The sequence below is a fragment of the Anopheles funestus genome, chromosome 3RL (genome assembly GCF_943734845.2).
Source record: "Anopheles funestus chromosome 3RL, idAnoFuneDA-416_04, whole genome shotgun sequence".
In the NCBI taxonomy this organism is placed as follows: domain Eukaryota; kingdom Metazoa; phylum Arthropoda; class Insecta; order Diptera; family Culicidae; genus Anopheles; species Anopheles funestus.
The window spans coordinates 62,343,070-62,368,036 of record NC_064599.1 but is presented as its reverse complement, the minus strand read 5'-3'; the positions used below and the strand labels follow the sequence as shown (position 1 = coordinate 62,368,036).

Sequence of the window (24,967 nt, the reverse complement as noted above, 5' to 3'; positions counted from 1 at the left end):
CAACACGCAACCGGCATGTCAAATCCCCCTAGAGGTTGATTTATAATTTAGAATTTAGTTTTTATAATTTCAAATTCTTCTTTTTATGTAGAGAAATTTATTAACATTTTTTATTTAGAGCTTTCGTTATTTAGTATAATTTTGATAACATGATAAAATCAAAAATAAAATCGCACTTTTTTAAAATTACATAAACAATCGTAAACATCTTATCAAACTACTCAAACGTCATTGAGAAATAATAAAAGTGCATCATAAATATTTATTGTTCGTTTGTGTGGTTAATTGTTTGCTGTTCTAGAACTGCTGATAAAGATTCATTTCCGGCCGCACCATTAGCGCAACAAGTGTGTGTGTTTGCTTTTATTGTGTCCTATTGGTTCGTGCCGATTAAAATTCCGCATGAAATGGATAGAATGGATGTGCTGCTGCTGATTCGACTTTCGACAGCCGTTGGCCAGTGTGAAGAGCATCGAGCGTACCAACCTCTTCCGGTGTGAGTGCAAAATTGAAAATGTCCAAATTCTGCCGTATGCGTTCCGGGTTGCCCGATTTCGGGATTGGCACAGTGCCAATATCAACCAGATAGCGCAACAGAACCTGTGCCGGTGTTTTGTTGTAACGTTCCGCGATCGTAACGACACGTTCGTCTTCGAAAGCATGTTTCGGAGCTGCGGGATCATCCTGACCGAGGGTAGTGCTCGGACGGACGAGCGGACTGTATGCGGTTACAATGATATCCCGATCTTTGCAGAATTTGATCAGTTTTTTCTGATTCAGCCGTACATGACACTCGACCTGATTGGTCACCGGTTTGACCGTACCATGCTCGATGAGCCGGCGCAACTGTTCACTGTTGAAGTTGGACACACCCAGGCTACGTACACGGCCAGTATCGAGCAGCTTCTCCATCGCGTTCCATGTCGTGACATAGTCGACTTCGGTAAGTACGGTTTCTCCGTTCGCATCCACCGTGGCACCGAGCGGAGTATGCATCAGGTACAGATCCACATAGTCCAGGTTGAGTTTTGTCAGCGAGGTATCGAACGCTTCACGGACCTGGGCCGGTTCGTGCGACGTGTTCCAGAGCTGAAATTATGATCATTTTTAAGGAAAACTCATTAACACTGTTCATTCAATACTCACCTTCGTGGTAATGAAGATGTCCTCCCGCTTAATGGTACCGTCCTCGATCTTCTCCCGCACAGCTTGACCAACTTCGGACTCATTCTGGTACAACGAGGCAGTATCGATGTGCCGATAACCTGCATCAATTGCTGTTTTCACTGCATCGACACAATTTTGTCCTCTCAGCTAGAATGGGAAAAGTAACACGTTATTACCAACCAGCACTAGAACCTTTTTTTGCGCACGTCACTCACATTATAAGTACCCAGTCCAAGTACTGGCATCTTTTGCCCATTATTAAGCGTCACAAGGGTAGCGGTCACAACCATTTTGCTGTAGAAGTTTCGATTTTCCCCCGTTCTATTAAAATGTTCCAGCAAACTAAACGCTGGCAATGCAAAGTGGATGCATTTATACTTGAAGATCACGCGGAATTTGGGGAGCGAAACATAACCACAAGACATCCGCTGCCGATTCGAACAGCCCCAAACGATACGTATAATGCGGTTTGGTAGGCTGTGTAGGGGATGTATTATCAGCATGAATAGGCATAATGCGGGAACGTAATCTTGAGATGTTTCTGGAGGTTTGCAAAGTGCTTACAATCGGGGAACTCTTGTTTGCATCGGACCGTTTGTTAGTACTGGCATACTAATTAAAGCTTATTGCGTTCTTGTTCATTACTTATCCTTCAACTAAATGCTGTTATATTTAGCACAATTGAAGGACGTGTTAGTAAAAAATAAACTCATTATTAAACGAATGAAGCGAAACGTATTTTATTTAGATATTTCTGCACGAACGGGAGAGGAATATTACATTTCTATTCTTCCTTCTCGAACGGATGATGCGGATGTCCAAATGCGCTCGTTTCCGGACAAATGCGCCCGTTGCGTTCCAATCCGGCCAAACGTTTCATATCGCCCTCGTCCAGCTGAAAGCCAAATACGTCGAAGTTCGATACGATTCGTTCCTTCGTGACCGATTTCGGTATGACGACGTGGCCCAGCTGGATTTGGTAGCGGATCAAAATTTGTGCCGTAGTTTTGCCATACTTTTTGGCAAGCTCGCCTACCGCTGCATCATCCATCAGTACCGGATCGTCTGCCTTAACCCAGGGCCGTGCTGGGGACCCGAGCGGACTGTACGCCGTAACGATGATACCTTTCGCTGCACAGTAGGACGTAATTTTCGCCTGATGCAAATAAGGGTGGCACTCGATTTGATTCGTCGCCGGAACGATCCGTGCAATGTCAAGAACGCGCTGCATCTGTTTGGTATTAAAATTGGAAAGTCCAATATTTCGCACCAAACCTGCATCGGCGAGTTTCTCCATCTCGGGCCACGTATCGACGTAATCGGCTTCCGAGAAAATGAACGTTTTCCCATCCGGTCCCATTGGGAACAGTTCCGGACCTTCTTTGTAACCCACTGGCCAATGAATCAGGTACAGATCGAGATAATCCAGTTGAAGATTTTTCAGCGTGGTTCTACAGGCACCCTCGACCAGATCCGGACGGTGGAAAGTGTTCCACAGTTTGCTGGTCACGAAGAGATCTTCCCTGTTGGGCGTTAAGATAGAAATAAATACGAATACGGAAGCAATCACAACCCTACACACCTCTTCACGACACCTTCAGCAATTTTGGCCGCTATCCCTTCACCAACTTCATGCTCGTTTTGGTATGCATGAGCACAGTCGATGTGGCGGTAGCCGGCGTCAATGGCATCCTTTACGGCCTGCGCAACCTGTCCCGGGGGAGACTGTAAGCAACAAAAAACCACACATAATGTCTCCGTACATAAAACTCACAGCGCAATATGCTTACGTTCCAGGTGCCCAATCCGATCATGGGGATGCTGTTGCCGTTCTTGAAGATGGCATTCGGTACAACGGTGCAAGCCATTTTACTTATCAGTCAGTGGATGCTTGATGATCACGAAAAGTTTGGCTTAGGTGTGCGCTGGTTGAACACAAACTGAACAGCTTTGCAAAGGAAAAGCATGCGTGTATGGTTCTCGTATATAAAAATAGTCGTTCAATGGAGAGCATGAGATTAGGAGAGAATTGGGAGTTTTTACACCATTTACCGGTGTATTGATTAGAGAAGATTAGTTCAACATGCTCTCACGCAGAGAAGATTGCTCTTGGATAAAGTGTGTTGAAAACAATCGATTTTTATGGAAATAATAGCATAAAAATCGATCATTTTCAATTTTTGAATTTAATTTAATGTTTTGCATGAAATAATAATAGCTCAAAACTAGCAAAAATTAAACAAATAATCAATCAGTATCAATTATTCAATTTTTATTTTTTACCTTATTAATTCTCTTTTTAGTTAAACAACCATTCAAAGTACAACACGTCCATGCTGTTTGATCGAGATATTTGGGAATTATTTTTAATTAATGTCATCCACGCGACTGGCGCAGTCATATTAAAAAGCGGCAAAAAATATCGACACGTGGTGCACTGCTTCGATTTAAATTATTTGCGTTAAAACGGTTGTAACGCCACTGTGTCTACTTTTAGCGCTAAATTCCATTTTCAAAAAGAATTTCAAAAAAAATGAATTCATTCAAAGATTTCTCAAACTGTAACAAACACGTACGTAAAACCCCGTTGCGTACATATAACTTTTAAATTGGGCATATCGTTTTAGTTTCTGTTAAGCAGTAAAACAGATGGAGAACACTTATTTCACAACGCATTGAAACATAACACCTTATGCAGCGATCGTTGTTAGCTTATCTGTAGCAAAGGGGTTGATCGTTGGTGTCTTATCGAAAATGGTAAAAAAAAGATAATGAAGTCGTTCCCTTCGATAAGGTGCAACATCTTGTTTTTCATGTCGCTTCTTCAGGCCAGCTTAGATAGGTTGCCTTTTAATCTAACTATTAGATCATGTTGTATGTTCCACATACGGAAAAAATATCCGACAGTATTGAAAATCGAAGGAAATAGGCAATAAAAAATCGATCGGTACGGTACAGTACAAAGAAACAATATTTTATTTATAATTTGTTTCGTCAATAACGATGACGTCCTTCCTATGCTTCCATTCTAACCGCGCTCTAGTCGCGTCTATGCGCATTTTACGCAAACGTGTTTTTTCTTCAATCCCTAACCTTGTGTGCGTATCGACGTTCTTGCGTGCGCGCGCGCCAGTGTGCGTTTGGTGTCTATTTGGCGGAACGAAATTATTGATTCGACTGTTGACAGTCGATACGAATGGCACGCATAATATACATACAGGGTATTGTTTAATCTACACGCAAACCATACCAACGCGTCCCTGTACGCGTGTGTGATGGTTGTGAGCGCGCTAGGCATACATTATCTCTGGCACGCGCGATAAGCATTGTACTGTATAAAACTCGCGTCGAAGTTCGCCGGTTGCTTCAATTGTCGTTCGGTGCTGACACGCGTAGGAGGTCCCATACGTAGCTGCGTTGAAAAGCAGATCAAATCAGTTAAATTATTCACCAAGTGCATTTAGAGTGAGCAGCAGCATGGCATCGAAGGTTCCATTTGTGACGCTTAACAACGGGCAAAAGATGCCCATGCTCGGTCTGGGAACTTGGGGCGTAAGTATTGTGATTCCGATTGTGTGTCTTCCAGCTGGGAAGTGCTTAATTACATAATTCAAACAGTGTAGCTCGGATCCAATCTGAGCTTACATATGTACAATCAATGGCAACTGTGAAGAAAACGACTGTTGATGTGCATTGCTATCGATTCGATTGTTCAATTATTTAATGAAATTCAACTCATTCCATGTTTACCTTCATGTCGCTTTGTTCATCCCCACTGCCCTTGCATTTCAGTGATAGATTCTTTAGAGGGTAGGACATGTAATGGAACATTCCATGACTTTGCAAATGTGTGGAGTGTGCGAGCTGGAGGAGGCCTGCCATAGATTATTATTTCCCAGCTTACTTTGATTGCTCGCCAAACAACATAACATTCGCGGTTGCTTGTGGCCGTGCAGGGTGTATGCGTATAAATAAAATAAAATACCGGTTCCACCACTACATACCGACCGGCTTTCGTCGTTAACCCTTGAGTGTGCAAGATAGCAAGTATTTAAACTGATTTTATTAATATTTGCTTTTTTATGTTTTCAGTCTCCTCCTGGCGAGGTTGCTCAGGCAGTAAAGGATGCCATCGATATCGGTTACCGGCATATCGATTGTGCCCACGTGTACCAGAACGAGCATGAGGTGGGCGAAGGTGTGAAGGCCAAAATCGACGAGGGAGTCGTAAAGCGTGAGGATCTTTTCATTACCAGCAAGCTGTGGAACACTTTCCACAGCCCGGATCTGGTCGAGGGCGCCTGTAGAACAACGCTGAAGAACCTCGGTCTGGAGTATATCGATCTGTATCTGATTCACTGGCCGATGGGATACCGCGAGGGAGGCGAACTGTTCCCGCAGGACGCGAACGGTAAAACGGCTTACTCCGATGTGGATTATGTTGATACGTACAAAGCGATGGAGAAACTGGTCGGGCTCGGTTTGACGAAAAGCATCGGCATTTCCAACTGTAACGCGAAGCAAGTCGAACGCGTTCTAGCGGTGGCAACTATTAAGCCTGTAACCAACCAGGTCGAATGCCATCCGTACCTGACGCAGAGCAAACTGTCCCCGTTCTGTACCGAGCGCGGAATGGTAATTACTGCCTACAGTCCGCTTGGTTCACCGAACCGTCCCTGGGCAAAGCCGGACGATCCGCAGCTGATGGAGGATTCAAAGATTGTCGAACTGGCGAAAAAGTACAGCAAAACGCCTGCCCAAATTCTTATCCGCTACCAGATTCAGCGTGGTCATGTGGTTATTCCGAAGTCGGTAACGAAGTCACGCATCGCGTCCAACTTTGAGGTGTTCGATTTCGAGCTGACCAAGGACGATGTGGCGCTGATCGATACGTTCGACTGCAATGGACGTTTGGTACCGATCTCGAGGTGAGTTGGGAACAGATTTTTTTTCCTACTTCTTGTGCATATTTCTTATCAGTACGCATAGGCGTAAGGTTATCTTGAAAAAGAAAAAAAAACCCATCTAATGATGTGTGATTAATCGGCAATTTAGTTTCATTTTGGTAGTAACCGTTTTGTCTTTAATTGTGTTTTGATAATGAGCGTGATCGTTTGACCTTCTTACTATTTAAATTTTCTCTTCTCATTTCCTTTAGTGCTGCTGGACATCCCCATCATCCATTTGAGAACGATGAGTATTAAATTGTTGGATTATTTACATACATGCGAAAAACATGCTTAAATGCTTTAATAAAGAACATATAAAGCATGAACGTATGGATAATTAAAAAAATCTTAAAAGGGTAAATATCACTTCTTAACCATAATTTCGAACAACATGCGAAAATAACAAACTACCAAATTATTTCATTAATTTATTTGAACTTTTCGTTTATTACTGCTAAATCTATTACGTTGATCCGACCTTGCCCTGGACAGTCCCAAAGGAGACATTAAAATTTGCAGAGAAGTAAATATCTATATGTACAGTACCGGAAAGAGCAAATTAATCGGAGAAATTAAAAATAAGATAATAATAACTAGGCAAATAACTAATAGTGGTTTGCATGGGTCGAGCTAAGGTCAAACGGAAGAAGATATCAATAGCGATATCTTCCCCGTTGTTATACTACCACCAGGGTGTCGAATCGGACTGGACCCGTGGAGCCCATTTTCTTGCTAAACGAACAACTTGTAGTTAGAGCAAAAAGGGACTTTACACAACTGTGTCCATCCGATCCGAACAAAATAATTATGGAGTGTTTCTTATGCTGCCAGCTAACAACAAGTAAGATATGTTCACAATCATCAAAAAGATAATACATTTCCGCATGGAACTAGAGATAAAGTGTACGGAACCGTACATAGGGAACATTGTAAACGATTATGATCCAATAATCTCCAACTAGTCTACGGGTTGGCCTTCAGCTGTGCTTCCTTCCGGTAGATGGGCTACAGATACCTCCGGAGCAGATGGACCCATCTGTGCACTGTCTCCAACGCTCTCGGTTGCTGTATCCGTGGTAGCTGGGTATGGTTTGGCAAAGACAGGCGGTAATTCAATGGCAACCGGCGAAGCATCTTCAGATATTTCCACCACCGTGCTTTCAAGATTCTGCCCAGTGCTATCCTTCTCCACACCATCGGTGATGACAATTCTTGGTGTTGAAGATGCTCGCGGACGTTGGACGTTTGGTTCGGTTACGTTTTCGATTGATACAACAGTTATCGACTTGACGAATTCGTTCGACATGCCTTCCGGCATTTGTACGCAGACTTGCTCGGCGTCGTCAATATCCATTTCTTCAATAATTGTCGGAGTTGTCGAATGTATCACGCGATCTTCGGTTTGAATCGCAGACTCGGGTACATCCACCACCGTTACCATTCCTTCCTGTTCTTCCTCTTCCGTGATCTCTTCGACGCTCTCCACGTTCGATTGCTCCACAGTTGGTTCAACGCTTTCTTCCTGTTCGACCATTTGTGCCGCTTCCTCTTCTTCGCGCAAAATATCGGCTTCATTTTCCTCGTAAATTACTTCACACTGTGTCCGGTGTACCATGGGTGGTGGTATCACTTGTGAGGATGGGACAATGACCACCTCGGGTACGTCTGACGATGGATCCGCGTACTCAATCTCATCATCTTCTCGGTGTTCCTCTACTACTGGTGTTTGATCGTTCTGTTCCGGTTGGATTGGAGAAATTTGTGGACGACCCTTTTTCTGCTGATGTTTATTAGTTTGAAGCTGCTGCTGTTGTTGTTGCTTATTACCTGTCTGCTGCTGTGGATTCGGCTGTTGCTTTTGTTGCCTGCCTCGATTTGGTTTCGACCGTCTTGGTGTTTGTGGTGGATGCTGATCGTGCTGCATCTGTTGCATTTGCATCTCTCGTAGCGTTTCGGTTAGCTGCCGTAGATCACGCTCCTGTGATTCGATCACGATCTTCAATTCTTCGATCTGCTGCAAGTCCTCCATGCGTGACTCTCGCCGTTCGTAGCGTAGACGCATCTCTTCGAAACTGAATAGGAAAATAGATGTACATAGAAAGGTTAATGTAAAAGACAATGTATTGGAGTAACTGCTGTTGGCACTATATCTTCACCATACAAATCAACGTAGAAGTCATCGTGTAACGGAACTCTGTGTAAGATGTGTAAGACAAGTGTTTCATGAGCCGTGCAGGAAGAATACGTGAAACAAATGTGAATGGTACGAAAATAGCGTATGAAATGTAAGTATATGATACTATGTACACATACAATGACTTATGAACGGTTTCTCTTTAAATTATATGAAACAAGTAATGAGTCCGAAAACTAAAACATAATGTACGACAACCACTACTGGCAAACAACTTACAGACTCGTTAGGCAGCGGCACTTTTTATGGAGCGTTTGAATTTCTTGCGCGTTCTTCGTGTCCCGCGATTCCAGACTTTGCGCGACGAAGCTATGCTCTTCCTGCAGATCCTTTAACTGCCGCCGATGGCTGGTCGTGAGTTCTCTGTTGGGATGGATTGGGTTTCGAGACGGTTTTGGATTTCGATAGTGAATGAAGGACAGACGGGTGGCAAGTTTTTGAAAAAAACGGAAACGAACAAACAGAGACCAAAGTCATGGTTGGGTAATTGTTTTGTTTTAATTGTTCGAAAACCGTTAAGAAGATGCGATAGGGTGCGAAATACAAGGATTGGTGTTTGATTGGTTGTTTAGATAAAAAAGAATGTATATAGAAAATAGATGAACGCTATTAATTACGGATGCAATAGAATGGCAATGGACGTAGAATATCATGTCGATGCATTGGCTAAATAGGGCCTGAAGTATGAACATTCGGTCTGATAACATTCAGTCGTATCAGTAAAGTTTCCAAGTTCGATTATTTATTGGTAAATGGTTTCACACTTTAACAGCCGCATTTGCGTTTATACTTTACGCAGCGCAACGATATCAACAATTCATAAACAGAGACTCACAAACAGATAGGTAAATGCTAATTCAATAACAAGGCAGTGTAGAGAACAAAGGCAAACGTATGGAAAGTTGGTGTGTAAAATACAACCGATGTGGTTGAAGGTGTGCAGATAAATGCCAATAGAGTGTGTGCAGTTTTGGAAGGATAAAACATTGTTTGGCAATTCAAATATTTCATAACTGCAAAAAGGATAATTTGCTTGGTTTTCGTTGTCCTTCTGATGATGCAGTAGCCTGAGCGCTCTTGCAGCTGAACTAGCATCTCAAACAAATATTTTAATGGTGAGCAATCATTCGTAGCTGACAGTAGATGATTAGCCCAAATGTAAGCAATAGCACAGCCGATGCCAACGGTAAGGAATGTGTCTGCTGATAGAATACCATCGAAGGTAACAACGGATACGCTCCTTTCACCAATTGCACAAGCAGTAGAATTAGCTGTATCAGTGGATTGCGTGCGGCAATGTGCATTTGCTCCTGCTTTTCTGCGACATGTTGGTACGAACCATTAGCAGCACTAATCAGTTACGGAGCAAAGAATTTTTGTGGGGTAGAAATATAAAAGTTTTGTACGCATTTTAGACATCGTTTATTACCGAAAAAAGAACGAAACGTACAGCAGTTTGGAAAGAGGGCAAGAAGAAATGCGGAAAATAAAAAAATAGAAAGAAAAGAAAGAGAGAAAATAGAAACAAATACATTATCACAATGATGAAGTGCAGTGGGAAAGATAAGATAAGTTGCACACATCAGGAACCAAGTCACGAGATAACACGGAGGAAACTGTGACATCGTGAACAGTTGGTAAGGATAAGAAGATAAGGGATACGATTTGTACCAGAAAAAAACAACCAATTCATTACAGTATGAGAATGAACACAAAAGTTATGATACGAAAATTAAAAAGAAACATCCAAAGAAACATATCTAATTTCTATTTTCTCTCATTTTTTGTTTGTTATTGTAAAGCCATGTCATCTTCCTTCGAAACCGCCGCAAGGGAATGCTGCTCGGAAGAAAATGATCGTATTTTTGCTATTTTTTTTCGGTAATCAACGATGATTAAAATATGTACAGTTTTTTTTTCTAAAAAAAATGATTAAGTAAATGTTTATGATTGTTGTTTTTGTTAAAAAAAATGTGGTTAATAAGAAAGGACGATAATATTTAAACAATTTTATCAGCCCACAGTCACGTGTGTGGTGTTGTTGTTTGATGGAGCAGTATAAAGCAAAGGGCGATCAGATACTACAAAAGCGACATCTATTGGGTAACAAAACAAACACACGATCACAACACACAAAAAGAACGCAAGGAGTTGGAGTCGGAATGTCGGAAGATTTGGGGACCATCTGCTTACCTGATTTTGTTCTCAGCATCTTCAAGTCTGTTTCTGTTTCGACCATCCATCTGATGCAGTGCCTCTTCCTTCTCTGCGATGAGTGCTTTCCATTGTGTTTCTAAAAATGTGCAAAACATCATGAAGAGTCGTCATGGACAATGAAGATTTGGATGCGAAGAGAAGCAATACCTAGCTCCTTTTTGTGTGCTGTTTTCATCAGCTCTGTCGTGTCGGATATCTCACGAGCGAATTCTTCCTGTACCTGCTGAATTCTATCACTGAAGTGCTCCTCCAATTCTTTCTTGCTCTGTTCAAACTGTAGCTTGAGGGTTTCTGGAAGTATAAGCGATATTCAAAGTGGAGAAAGTAGAGGCATAACGAAACTGTTGTCTTAACCTACCAATAATTTCATCCTTCGCGGATATTTCCTTAGCCAGTTTACGCTCATGTTCTCGCTCGGCACGTTCTACGTACATACGAGACTGGAGTAGCTTTTGGTCAGCATCAGATTGTGCATTCGCCATTGACTTCTTCTGCTGCTCTAGCTTCGCTTTCAGTGATTCGATCTAGTGAAAGGTTTCAGAAAGATCAAGTTTAGACGAAGATCTTAAGCAGGTGCCCATGTATGTGCTCCACATTCATTTACCTCAGTTTTGAGTTGCTTTTCACGCTCGTTAAACCGATGGCTCATGGCTTCCGTTTCTGCCAGTGCTTCGCGTCGAAGCTTCTCGATGGCAGAGGTACGTTCCTCCATGTGCGTTTGTTCCAGCTCCACCTTCAGCCGGTTCATCTCGTGCAGTAGCCGATCTTCCCATTGCATCGCTATTTCGCCCCGCGCAATCTCTATCCGATTCAGTGCTTCTCGCTCCTTTTCACACAGTTGACTGGAATGGAAATGAGGCCGTTTTACTACCGCGGTGATAGCTTCCTTCATGCTACTTACTATTCACACCGGTTCTTAATCTGCTGCACCTTAACCATCTCCTCTTCCAGCTTATTGTATGCCGTTTCCAGCTCCGCTTTCAAACTTTCCACCTGTCGCGTCATGCTGACGAGTGACTCCTTCTGATCGTAGGTAAGTCCACGCAGCTGTTCCACCTCCGCTTCGTACGTCTTCAAGTGGCGCACCTCGTCCGTTCGTTTGCGGGTCAACTCCTCCAGCCGGCTCACCTGTTCCAGCGCATGTTTACGCTCCTTCTCGACCGTTTCCATCTTTTCCTTGCACGTTTTCTGCATGTTGCGAATCGTAAACTCACAGTCCTTCATCAGATCTTCCTCGCGCGCATTGTTCACGTCGCGCAACTGTTCGAAGCTTTGCCGCCATTTCGCCTCCACCTGGGCCCGCTCGCGTACCGATTCCTCGAGCGCTTCGCGCATTACCTTCTGCTCCTCGGTGCGCTCGTCCAGCAGCTTCTGGCGTTCCTCCTTTAGCCGGTCCACCTCGGATTTGGCATCGATCAGCTGGCTGTTTAGGTCGTGCGCTAGCTTACGTACCTCCGCCAGCTTTTCGGTTAGCTCCAAATGTTCTATTTCCAAATTTTGATACTTGAGATTTAGTTCATCCTCCCGATCGGAGGCCTTCAGTCTTATCGTTTCCATCTCGGTCTGTTGCGTCGTTAGCCGTGCCCGTATTCCATCGCATTCCTTCAGGGCGGCAACCAATTCCGCCTGCAAACCTGGTTTGTGAAGGAAAAGGAGAAAGAGATGTGAGATACTTCTGCTTGGCGAAGATTTAATAAGAATACCTTCTTTAGTGAAATTTTTAATAGCTTTAGAATTGCTGGAACCCATCCTTGATGGTGAATAGTTAAGGCGAAACAATTGTGTCTAGGCCTACTGATATATGACACGCTACTGATTTTTTTCAATTCAATAATTTCTTAGGCTACTTTGTGAGTTGTACAAAGTTCCTCAGGTTTTTGTGACTTGTGACGATCAGGAGAATAGCAATTCCAACAATACTACGTTTTGGTAGTAATTACTTTCTGCGCGTTTGATCAACTATTGAAGATCAACATCAATTTGGCAGTGATCTAAACCACGACGCTAAAACTCTGCAGCTGTACATGTAAATTTTCTTCTGTGGGAATCCAATCAGAACTGTACGGGTCATGAACCTGTACCGTTGACAACGATCCGCTAATAGTGTTCCATTCCCACCTTCATTCGTTCTTGTCTGTCATCCTTAATTTAGTGGAAGAACTACCAGTAGCAAGAAGAGGGAAAAAACCCCTTACGAGAATCTTTTCCAACCCCACAAGGTCAGCAGGAAGTCTTTGTTAGTGGTTCTTCTGGCGGTGTACCTTCTCACTCGTGTGGCTGTGTTTATTTCGCCCCAAAATAGCAATGTGTGGCAGCTCTTTCGGTGATAATGTTGTTCGTCTTTGTCTGTCCTGTCGTCCATCATTTAGCGTCGGAAAAGCGGCATCATGCGCATTCGAAAATAACGCATCCACGCTTCGGTGTGTTCGCCGTCGCACCAACTCTGGGTGTGATGACGCGCGATCGGCTAGTAAAATCATTCAACCGCTTTAATAGATCTGAATGTTGTTTTTTTTTGCGTTGTTGTTGGAGAGGTCTTGGTCAATAAACACGACCAAGCGTAACGTATCGTTCGGTAAATGGTATATCCCAAACAATTTCCGTCTTCCGATTCCGAGCCTAAGTAAATAGCGGGACACGTTTGACATCTGTCTCGGGTTTATGGTTAGCCGTAGCGACAGTTGTACATTTTTGTGTGTATGTGGAGAATATAGTTCGTACATCTTCCCACGCTTCCCACGACTTTTATATATTTATGCGTGACAGCATCATCGCACGCGTTTGCTCATCAATTTGAATTTGTCGGCCATTTCTCCACGGTTTTCAAACTGCTGTCAGGTGAATGTCTCAATGGTTTTTGTATAGTGTAACATTTTTTATCTCAAAACTTACGCTCCACGTTGTACTCCTTGAGCAGCGCATCTCGCTCGACAGCATCGAGCTTCTGCTGCAGTTCGTAGACCTTAACGTTCGCTTCCTTGACCCGCTTTTCGGCTTCCTCAAGTTTGGCGCTGTACCGGGATTCCTGATTGACCAGATCCTTCCTAAAATAGTGATAGAAACGAAGAATGTTGTACTGTTAGTAAACATTACATATAGTAAAGATAGAACTCTTACTTAAAACATCAATTCCTATCGAAGTATTAAATCAACTTCACGCGCGCTTGTTTGATCTCACCGACTGTGATTGATCACCGACTGCGGATCATGTACAGGAATGTTTGCCAAATGAAAATAAATCGATACACGCTCAGCGTGGTGAAATTATGTGCCGACTGTATCAACAAAAGCAACAGCTCATCTTTCACTTTTACATACTCTCGTACAACACCATCCTCTTTACAACCGTGTCGATTAAAATATTTCGATAAATTTCATTCACCATTTCATTCACTAGCGTTCGAGGATATCGGCTCGGATAACACCCCCGTTAAGTGCAGGTTGAGGAGCTAGCCAATGATGATGATGATCCTTACTTTGGTAGACAGTTTGACGGCACCGTGTCGCCTGGTTAGTATCCGATGGTAGTACAAAAAAATACCGCCAGATTCTTTCTTAAGTGCTGTCACTTATAAACTCAGGAAGAAGTTGTTTCAAAGTGAGCTTACACACTGCGTACGTTCGCTTACCTTGCGATCCACTTATGAACCAGCTGAAGGTAGGGTCGGGTTATTTTTAGTGTCCGACTCTTCAAAGTTCGCCGAAGGCCTACGGTACGGTGGATGATGTGATTTGGGTCCCTTTCAGCTGCAGGAAGTGATCACCGTAACTACTTGTAAAATGGGGGGTTTAACATTTTAATTTTTATCGGTCGACCACTTCCATCGAAACAGCTTCAGTACAAAGAACGGGGTTTTTGTAGGTGATGGAAGCGTGTCAGAAATGCATCAACGGTTTATTTTCTGCGCATTTCGATAAATAGGTCACAGTGCGCTGGTAAGTAAACACCATTTTGTAGGTTATGAGTTCTTTAAAACAAGCACCCTCTTCAATTAGTGCGCTAGATATGTTGTACATTTTGTTATGATTAATTATAGCTGCACACTAAGAGTTTTTATGGATATGCTATAATGGATATGCTTTCGTATGTTGTAATGAATTGGGGTTTTTTAGTAATAATTGGGAGTAGCTCGATCGTGTTACTAATTAAGCGTTATGACTCATTTGCCGAGGATCGACAGCTGGCCTGAAAGTGCACAGCAGACATCCCGCTCGGAACAGTATGAATGTGCTGATAGAAAGGGTCCCACGCTTCAACTGACGTCAATCGAACAAGAAGCAATGTGCCGGAAATAAGTCAGATTTTTGTTTTTCTGGTTTTCGCCACATTGTACAAAAAGTGTGAGAAAAGTACAAAACGGAGATATAAACAATTTTCGTTACTGTTTTTATCACCTGGGAACTAGCGACGGGCAGAATGGTTGGAAACTTGTTTTGAATTTTGCAACAAATACGGTCAATATAAAAACAAAACTAAAAGAATTAAAATTTACAAAAGTAACGAAAGAAACAAAAAAGAACTAATAGAAAAATGAAGAAAAGGAAGAAGAATAAGATAGAAACGAAAATAATGAAAGGAACAAAAGATATAAAAAATGAAACGAACGATAAAAACAAAAGTATCGAAAAGGAATGAAAAGGAAACAACACAAATTAAAAACAAAGTTATGAAAGAGACAATAAAGAAGAAAATAGAACGAAAATCAATGCAAAATAAGAAAATTCCGTGTAGTGTTTGTTTTGCAAATTTTCCCTTCATTACTGAGGATCAACCATAAAACTAATTTTCCATTTTGTTTCCACAATCAATGACCCGACAGCCTTATTCTGTCACTTCCGGTGCTGTAAATTAATCAATTTCTTAATCTCACGCTGTCCAACTGATGCAAAGTTAAAAAGAAAAAAACACGGTGACTGACTATACCCAGCAAGGCACCCACCATCTGTGGGATATACCCTATGAACCAAATACGTTAAACCAGCTGCGTCGCAAAAGTACGCGCGCACTAAACGCAAACAATTGCTGCCAGTAAAGGAACGGGGCGAACAAAAAAAACAATTCTTTACAGATGGCCTACGGTCTCCGAAATTTGCAATTCACTCGCGACACATTGTGATAAATATTTACTTCTTGGTGAATTCTGTTAGAATCGCGTCATTGGAACACTGATCTGTTTGTGCGCCATTATGTTTAACGATCGTGCATCACACCGACGTGTGTCAGGATAAAAACGCCACAATTTTACATTAATCTTAAAAAAAAAATAAACCAAACACATCGAAAAAAAACACAAGGAATTACAATGGAAGGATATTTACATTTCACTGTTGATCTTCTCAACGGTGCTGAAGGAGGTCGGTGGTAGAACGGTAGAGAACCCGAGCGGTTCAATATTGGACGGCTGCACCACATCCGGCAGGCTGGCAACACTGTCCTCGATCAGAACACCCTGCTGCCCACCGTCCTGCAGGTGTTGCACCTTCTCCGACTCACCATCCGAGGCATCGACACCGGTGGTGAGTTTCTCCGGTTTCGCTTCTTCCGACGCACTGTGATCGTATTGAAACTTGATATAATTATTGCCCGATTCATCGCCATACGCACAGACACCGTACGGTGACACGGGGTTGCTGTTATTACTCTCACTAAATGCAGTACGATTGCCACTGTATGAGCGTGTGTCTGATGGTGATGCACTCCGCATCACCTGTTCTGGTCGTTCCTCACTGTCACTGTCCACGTCACTACTGTCGACACTGGTCACCTCCACATCGTCACTACCGTTCTGCGTTAGCTTGAAGCTGACCTGCTTCTTTTGCGGACTTTCCCGCTGACATTGGTTCCGGATGTCCGGTTCGGTGAGCTTAAGCACCAGACTAGCTCGGATCGGTTCCGGCGTTCCGGTACTGTCGGTTCGTCGGCTATCTTCAGCAACCGGCCGACCCGTACCGGACAGTACCGGTGAGAGTGTTTCCTTTGCCTCGTAGAAGACATCCCGATCGTCGCTAGTATCGTCCCCAGCAGCATCCTGCACGATGACGACGGTTGTCGTACCACCGCGATGTGCTGCCGACTCTAGATCAAGCACCGGAAGCACGGAAGCGGATCGTTGGTTGCGCGGTGGCGGCAATGGTGGTGACGTCGACTTGGACCTCCCTATCGGTTGGGTTCGTTGTTCGGTACCGGCACGGCTTGGCTGTTGGCCCATTTCCTGGATGGTACAAGTTTGCTCTGACACTAGCGCTACTGTTTGCTCGCTGCTGGCGGCATCCGTCGCCTTCGATATGTTGCGGTTCGCGACCGGTGTACTACTGGCGGACAGGATCGTCGATTCCGACGGACTCAGGGCACGATCGACACACACCGGCACAACCGGTGCGGTTGTACACTGTATCCCGGCAGACGGTTGCTCCCGATCGTGGTGTGTGTGACGATCGCTCTCGGTAGTGGGCGAAACATTTTTGATATTTAATAACTGCTGTACCGCGCTGACGTTGTCACCGTTAGGTAGTGTAGTAGTGTTCGTGCCGGTTGTCGCATCCGGTGCGCATGCGTTCGGCGATACTAGCGCCACGCTTACACCGTCATTGGTGTGTGTCTTGGCTAGAGATTCGACTGTTCGGGTTGGTTTGTCACCATCGGCTATGGTGACGTCACTGTTCGGTAGGTTCGGTCCAACTTCCCCACTTCCCTGTCGCCGCTCCGCGATCGTCTCTATAACCTTGATCGGTACCGCTGTCGGTTCGACGGTAACGATGCTGATCGTGTTGGTACGGTTTGACAGGTGTGTCTTGCCTTGGGACGTATCCTGACCTCCGCTGGAATCATCTTTCGGCAGGGACAGCTTGAGCGCATGCTGATGCTGTGGTTTGATGTGTTGTTGATGTTGTTGCTGCTGTTGCTGCTGCGGTTGCTGATAACGGCGTCGATTTTTCCCTTTCGCCATTGCACTTTCACTCGGTGGCGCGTACGGATTCGAACTGGTCGCGTTGGGCTGCGTTTCCCGTGCCCGGCCCGTACTATCATCGATCGGGCTGCTCGAAGATTCGCGACTAGCGTCGTAACGTCCGGCGATCGCCTGCTGGGCGGATTCGTTTCGCTGCTGATCGTCGGTCGGATCGTTCGCGTCCGAACCGTTCTGGTACGTAGGACCACTCGAACTGACATCGATGCTGATCGTGCCCGTTGGTGCGCGCGAAAGGTTTTCATACCCCGGCTCCATCCGCTCCCCCCGTCCATTCGGCCACCCGGAGGGCAACAATTGTCGTTGCCCCACGGTTCCTTCCCGTGAAACCAAGGGTGCCAAAATTCCGCTTCCCATCGTCAGCAGCACGGATGCTGGTATTGGTGGTTGAATCGAGCTATTTTTAGGTTGGTTTTCCTCGTCGCCAGCATGACTTCTTGGCGTACGGTTACCACCGGGTTGGACGCAACCCGTCTGCAACACATTTGCGCTTGCGTACGCATCAGACGCAACCTTCGCACACGGCTCGGCGGGCGGCCGCACGTCTTCGGTAGCAGTTTTTACCGAACACCCCTCGTGGTCACGCTCCTCCCCGATTTGTCGGTTCGATTCCGGCGGCAGTTGCAGTTTGTCGTGTTTTTGTTTTCCTTTCTGTGACTTTGAACGTTTGAAGAAGCTAAACATTGTCGATTGTGTTGGGTTTTCACAACACCAAAACTTCTTTTCAACTTTCTAACTAAATGTACTTCTTTTCAGTGTTTTTCTTTTTTTGCTCTGCCCAATCATTCACTATTATTGGAAGTATGTCTTTTCCGGTAAAATTCTTTTCGCACTGTGAAATCCTTCAACACTCACGATCACCTTCCTTTCTGCAATAGCGCGTGCGACTGACACCGGAAAACTTTAACAGAAACTGAAAGATACTACCGTCGTACGAACGTCATTTCATTACTTCATCTGAGTATATGTGCGACAAAACCAGCACGTCACGCACAACGATGGGAAAATCCAAAGTTTTTCTTTTTTTTAGCTGCGTGCTTTTTTCTATCTTTCACATGTTTTATTGCTTATTTTTGCTCATTTTCTTACTGACGCAACAATGTCCACAGCTTGTGCTAGATGCTACGAGAAGCAATATGTGAAGCGTACTCACTTCTCTTTCGTTATTTTTTTTCGCTTCTTAAGCTTCTGTCATTCATGAGTAACCATGCGTCTCCATTGCGTAGTACAGGCACCGCATCTTTAATCCTTCTCCTGTCAACCGCCCTTCAACAGCACGCTTACATTCAAAAACGAGCTGGGCAGGAAAGATCAATCCTCCGCATTTTGGTGAATCAATCCGTCAGCGTAAAATTGACGGTGGTTGTTTTGTGCTTCCCGGAAGATAAATAACGAACCTAATCTCTTTAAGTCGCCGATGTGAAGTGAGATCGGTTTTCATCGGTCATTAGTGTATGGAACGTCACGCGTGATAGGATTTGGTTTTTTGTGGTAAGAGGGCTCATTAATGGACAGTTCAAATGGACAGTCCACAAATAAAACACACACACACACAAACATAAAAGAAATGGAAGCATGCATACAGAGACGTTTAGAAATATTGCAGAGGAGGTGCCCTGTGTCACGTCAAACAAATGGTTTTGAAATTATTTTCCTGTTTAAATAACGTTAAAAGGATGAGTTTTGTTTGCACTTGTAGCATTTGATGTACATGTACAAAATGGCTTTCATGCTTGTTTACGTTCCGAAAGATGCGTAAATGTAAACAATTAACAACGTACTACAATGTAATGCAACAATAACAAACGATCTTACTAAATGAAACCCCTATTGAATGGGTCCTCTACCTTTTTTTTGCTCTACTTGCGAGTGCTTTTGAATATGATGAAAGTAAGATCGTAATCCACAGTGCGCAGCCAGTTCAGTATAGTGAGCGACCATGCGTCTCCATTGCGATTCGGTTGCGTTTGCAACTCCGGATACTTTGGTAAGCGGCTACCCTTGAACCAATTTTCTAACGACGTTTAATCTGCTTAGGGGATTAACAGTATCGGAGGGTTTTCTAAAATAGCCTTGTCCTTCGCTCGCTGTCATCACATCACCGCTCACTTTCAAGCGAAAAATCCTTGACAATCGCCCGAGTACTTCAGTGTGAGCGCTTATACGTGTTTAATTAAATCATTACATGTTTTTGTACTATGGTTTGCCTTGCCCCCGATGCAGATTGCCACCCAACTTCCAGGGTACAAGCTTGAAACGGGTGTTTCTGCGGGTGAAAGGAAACGGATTTCCCTCGCAGGTTCGCAAGGACATCCACCTCATGCAACCGGTGGCTTACTTCCGACGGTATCAAGCACGCCGTGTAACGCATCGTTTATCCGGAACAAGATCTCGCGAAATTGGGCCTGTCGATGGCGATAAACCATGGGAATCTTGCGTTCGCGTGTTTATTTACTTTTTAACCCCAACCTATTTGTGGTCGGGTAAGCTACCAATAGGAAAGAAAAACAAGAAAAAAACAACATGCCTGTGGCAATAAACATACTAAAAAAACTAACGTTCTATCTCCCATTGAGATGTGCGAATGAATGGGTACGACAGGAACGGTGGTTACACGGGGAGGGGAACATGAAATACCGTTCTCTAGTTTCCGAATTGAATCGTTTGTTTATCGTATTGCCACCGGTTTGATGGGTTTAGATTCGGAGAGGGAAAAAAACTAAATTTAGTCCTATCACTAGAAGATCCACCAAAAAGACCACCGATCGAGCGGTTTTTAGACACGTCGGTCTGGCGTTGCTGTTGTTTGGGTAGAAATGATTGGCATACGAGTCGATAGTCGCACTTTTATTTGCTCACCGCTCGCATCAATCAACAATCGAAGCAGGAAATCGTTACCACTAAGCAAACAGTGCGAAACATGGCTCCTTTCCATGGTGGTGGATTTGATGATTTATTTTTAATAAGTTGGGTAACGTGCACAAAACCCAACCGTCAGATATATTTTTTCAAACCTTGAATACAGTTTGTTGTTTACATTAACAACATTAACAACATTTAAATAAGAAAAAAAAATTAAAAAAATTAAAACCTGAAAATTTTCTAAGGCTATAACCTTCGCTTTTTTGAGAAATTTTGCAAAATTTTATAAATTGATTTATTTTAATGTGAGTTGATTGAAATAAGTTTTTTTTTCATTCAAATAATACTTTAAATAAAAATAATAATAAAAAACAACAAAAATTTAAAAAAATCTTAAAAAACTTGAAAATTTCTTAAGGCTATAGCCTTAACTTTTTTTTGGGTAATTTAGCAAAAAAAATTAAATTGATTTATTTTAATGCCAATTCGTTGAAATAAGTTTTTTTTCACTCAAATAATGCTTTAAATAAAAAAAAGAATAGAAATAATAAAATTAAAAAAATCTAAAAACTTGGAAATTTCCTAAGGCTAAATGAAAAACACATTCGATTAAGTCGATTAAGTCGATTCAAAGTCGACTTTTGTATCGTTCTCTAACCTTCTTTTACAGTTCCAAGTATCCAATATAATAATACAAATGAAAATAAAATTCCTTTCTGTATCTTCTTTTAAAATCTTACATCTTAAAATCATTTTTACGCAAGGTCCGCTTAGTCGAAAACACTAAAACCCTAAGATCCCTACGCAAGATACGAGTGAAAATAGCACACGTCTCAGGAGAGCACCGTTACGATGGTCCGTAGTTTGCAATGGGCCGAATCTCAGATAGCGCAGCAGAACACTTCAAACCGGTGGTGCAGTTACAAAATTAGTGCGTCTAAACATAGCTCGCACGGATTTTCGGTACAGGTTTCTACCCTGCTGACCGACCCAGTACCTTTTTTGCCGGTGGTGGAAAAGCAATTGATCAGGACCATTCGGACCGATCATGGGAACGGCCTAGTTGCACTCAGCGGACACAAACATCGTCCCGTTGACGCCCGTCACGTAAAGTACCGATTGTCAAATGAATCATCTTCGAACCTACCCGACCGGTCAGTCACTCATCATCTTCAGTTTTTTTTTTATTTTACTGTGCTTAAGCGAACGAAACGTAGCTGATGATTTTTGTTTTTCTTTTTTGAGTTTGAAGACCAGCACTCTCTCTCGTCATTACGACAGGAACAATAACAACAGGATGGAGTTTTGTAAAGAAAAGATGTATCCATCGCACAGGGAATGCATTGTGCAATGGTAATATTTCCCTCTCAAGAAGATCGTGTTGCTCACTTCAGAACAGAATGATGTTGTAATGGTTCGGATAATGTTTTTTGATTCATTTAATTACCGTTCACATTAAGAAAGTAAATAGTAAAAAAATATCACACAAAAAATTATACATTCAATGGAGACGCATGGTGCTGCACAAGTGTACGATTCGTAAAATATTTTACCGCACGTTACTCTCACCCGTTGAATGATGTTGTAATGATTGTGAGATTTTTTGTGACACATTTAAATATCCTTCAAATTAAGGAAGGAAAAGGCATCAAAATTATTACACAAAATTTATATGTGCAATGGAGACGCACGGTGCTGAATAAGTGAACGATTCATAAAATATTTCACCGCACCTTACTCTCGCCAGTTGAGTGATGTTGTAATAGTTGGGAAGATTTTTTATGACACATTTAATTACCATTCAAATTAAGGAAGTAAACACCCATTAAACTATCACACAAAAATTCAATCTTCAATGGAGACGCATGGTGCGGCATAAGTGAACGATTCGTAAGATATTTTACCGCATGTTACACTCACCAGTTGAGCGATGTTGTAATGGTTGTGAGAATTTTTTACGACACATTTAATTACCTTCCAAATGAAGACAGGAAAAACGTATCAAAACTATCACAAAAAATCATTCTTCAATGGAGACGCATGGTGCGGCATAAATGAATCGTTCGTAACATAATTTACCAAACGTTTATGTACGGTTACCGGTTCACACTTGTTCTACAGTTGTGTCGTATTTATAAAATCGTAAAAAAAGTTAGCGACTGTTTCCTCTCACCACAATCTAAAACCCTAACGCAATGGCAGTAATAATTAGCTGCAAAAAGAAATCAACCCACAAAATCGCACGACAGAACAAGGTGTAGGATGGGTTTTGGGCACGTGCCAGCTCGTAGTACAGTAGAAATATGGGACAAACTGCACGATGAGAGCGGTATGTTTTTTGTGCTAGAAGGTGAATATCTTCTCAAAATTTAATGAGTTCAGGATGGGATGTCTAAACAGCATCTACCAGACGATTGTCACCGGTATGTCTCGGTTGTTTATATTCTCTTCTTTAGATTAAATTAAAAAAAAAAATTTGTAAGCATCCGTTTCACGAGACTGGGAATAAAAGCATATGTCACATTTGCTTACGATCAGTTCGGTTAGGAAATTGTTTTACACGATCACGTTTCCCAATTAGATTTTGTCTTATTATTTGCTACTCATCACAATAGATACACATTCTGACACTTTAAACACAAGCACGCGCACACACACGTTTCTGGGACACAATAATCCCACCGGAAATGAAGAGAATTTCTGAGCAGTCTGCAATATGCGGCACAGAGCATATGTATCGAATATTCCCACCAGGGACCGTTGGAAGATAGATCCGCCGACGGTCGACTGTCACTACCGACTGACTGTGTTCGTACCGGGCCGGGTCTTCCGAAGGCCACCAAGTGCAAGTGTGTACGCATTGAAAACCACCCCACCGGGTCCCATCGGTTAATTTCCAACATTTCTCCAAAAAGGATCTCACCCATCCTCACTGACTCGGACTCTGTTTGTTTTTTTTCCCTCCATCGTCCCATTTTCCCAGGCGCCGTAACGTAATCATGTCCGCACGGGGTTTGCGGATTTTCTCAACCATGTTTGACTTCGTGGTGCGCAAAATGGAGGGCGTAGGTGTGTGGTAAAGAAGGGTGGTGAAGTTTTCACTGCTCCATTACATTCCCCCCCCTTCAGGGCATGACGTGGGTCAGGTTTGAAGTGGTTTAGTGAAGTTTTGCGGAGGAGTTTTGTTTTGCCTTTGGTTATAGGGGTGTGCCAATATGTTAAGATCGGTCGTTTGTGGGTAGAATTACCAATGAAGAGTAGCTGAGCTACGAAACGGGTGACATATGGTAGGGATTGGTTTTTATATTTAAAAAAAAACTCATCCCGATCAACATGCGTGCCGGTACGTGCTCGAACGCTGCTCCGAAAGATCTTTGCTAGATCATTCAAGTAGGGATCATAATGTTTTCCTTTCTTGTTTCTCTTATTAGCTTCTATTTCCTTTCGGTACTTTTTTACCCATTCCCATTCACAGCAAAAAAGGGAAGATACGTTTGACGTCAATATAAATATTGCTACCGTCCCAAACTGCTCGCGTCATTTCGATCGTGGTCGCGAGTTTTCTTACACAAACATGCACACAATGCCCAAACGCACACCGGAAGAGGGTGTGGGCGATCCCGAAGACGTTGATCTTCGATCTACGCTAGCAATGATTATAGTAATAAAAATAAATCCTGCCAGCAGATTCCCAAAATGCCCGGTACGCAAGTGAGAGTGAGCAGGGAAACACTGCACGAAATTGCACGATCGCTTTCCAATGATCAGTGAATGTCGCTATAAATTTGCTTTTAATAGCTGATCTTGGATCTTGCTTGTCAGCGTGATCATGGTTTATCGAAAAGGCAAATGTAACCCTCGGCCAACCTCGTCGTTACTAACTGGAAGTTATTGTTCTTGAGATAGTTTCACATTTTACGACGACCATTCGGTTACCATCCGTTCCGTTCCGCTCAGTTCAAGGTTAAGGCAGTGCGGACTATAATTTGGGTAGCGAAAATTGCTCTGCTAATCACGGCGACTTTAGACACATTCCAGCCAAACTGGTCGACTTGTGCTGAGAGAGCATTATGCATCTCTGGAAATAGAAATTTGCAAAATCCATCCATCGGCTGGCTCAAGTGTATGCAAATATTTTCGTTCAAGTGGCGTCTGGAAAGGATGTTTTTTTTTCTACTTTTTCACTCCTCAATTTAACCTTTCTGCCAGATGGTGGTGGAATTGGACGTTCAATCTGATCGCGTTGGTTGTTTATAGAGGCATAAGAAATCGAATCAAAAATTCCATCAACGCAAACAAAGTACAGCTTGGTGATCGATTTTCGATTAGGTGAAATCATTTTGAGAGAAAAAGACATGTTTCCATGACAGTGCAGTACATAACTTTGTGCTCGCTTGGTTTTTTTTCACTAAATAAAAAAAGTTGAAGAGATATCTTAGTAAGAAATGAGATAAAAAATGAAGTTTTCCAACTCTTTTAAAAACTTTTTTTTAAATTTCAATCTTTTCATCGAAGCGAAGGAATTTTATATCGCGAGGCACTATGTGTACTTCGGATGTAGCCGATTCACCATTTTCTATGCCCTCTCACTTTTGGAATATCATCGAATAGAC

The 24,967-nt window shown here is 42.9% G+C and overlaps 4 protein-coding genes across 7 annotated transcripts; 1 reads left to right on the top strand and 3 right to left on the bottom strand.

The window, feature by feature from the left end:
* Nucleotides 1-93: 93 nt before the first annotated feature.
* LOC125767350 (aldo-keto reductase family 1 member B1-like) lies at nucleotides 94-1,634 on the bottom strand. Its single transcript, XM_049433843.1, has 3 exons — nucleotides 1,383-1,634; nucleotides 1,147-1,314; nucleotides 94-1,089 (listed from the first exon to the last, which is right to left on the bottom strand). The coding sequence occupies exons 1-3, from the start codon at nucleotides 1,590-1,592 to the stop codon at nucleotides 391-393; spliced, it is 1,077 nt and encodes a 358-aa protein (XP_049289800.1). The 5' UTR covers nucleotides 1,593-1,634; the 3' UTR covers nucleotides 94-390.
* Nucleotides 1,635-1,891: 257 nt separating this feature from the next.
* LOC125767354 (aldo-keto reductase family 1 member B1-like) lies at nucleotides 1,892-3,092 on the bottom strand. Its single transcript, XM_049433847.1, has 3 exons — nucleotides 2,958-3,092; nucleotides 2,750-2,892; nucleotides 1,892-2,690 (listed from the first exon to the last, which is right to left on the bottom strand). Exons 1-3 carry the CDS (start codon nucleotides 3,033-3,035, stop codon nucleotides 1,952-1,954), a joined length of 960 nt encoding a protein of 319 aa, XP_049289804.1. The 5' UTR covers nucleotides 3,036-3,092; the 3' UTR covers nucleotides 1,892-1,951.
* A 1,331-nt stretch (nucleotides 3,093-4,423) lies between these two features.
* Nucleotides 4,424-6,442, top strand: LOC125767355 (aldo-keto reductase family 1 member B1-like). Its single transcript, XM_049433848.1, has 3 exons — nucleotides 4,424-4,719; nucleotides 5,260-6,095; nucleotides 6,326-6,442. The coding sequence occupies exons 1-3, from the start codon at nucleotides 4,645-4,647 to the stop codon at nucleotides 6,369-6,371; spliced, it is 957 nt and encodes a 318-aa protein (XP_049289805.1). The 5' UTR covers nucleotides 4,424-4,644; the 3' UTR covers nucleotides 6,372-6,442.
* Nucleotides 6,443-6,531: 89 nt separating this feature from the next.
* Nucleotides 6,532-23,144, bottom strand: LOC125767312 (uncharacterized). 4 transcript variants are annotated; one of them, XM_049433763.1, is made up of 10 exons: nucleotides 23,037-23,144; nucleotides 15,847-18,415; nucleotides 13,420-13,571; nucleotides 11,429-12,161; nucleotides 11,132-11,369; nucleotides 10,886-11,051; nucleotides 10,675-10,818; nucleotides 10,504-10,603; nucleotides 8,530-8,673; nucleotides 6,532-8,188 (listed from the first exon to the last, which is right to left on the bottom strand). In XM_049433763.1, exons 2-10 carry the CDS (start codon nucleotides 18,174-18,176, stop codon nucleotides 7,075-7,077), a joined length of 5,121 nt encoding a protein of 1,706 aa, XP_049289720.1. In that variant the 5' UTR covers nucleotides 18,177-18,415; nucleotides 23,037-23,144; the 3' UTR covers nucleotides 6,532-7,074. The 4 variants fall into 4 exon arrangements, with proteins under 4 accessions (XP_049289720.1, XP_049289721.1, XP_049289722.1 ...); XM_049433764.1 differs by having other exon boundaries at nucleotides 15,847-18,405; nucleotides 23,037-23,129; XM_049433765.1 differs by lacking the exons at nucleotides 8,530-8,673; nucleotides 23,037-23,144.
* Between the last annotated feature and the right edge of the window lie 1,823 nt (nucleotides 23,145-24,967).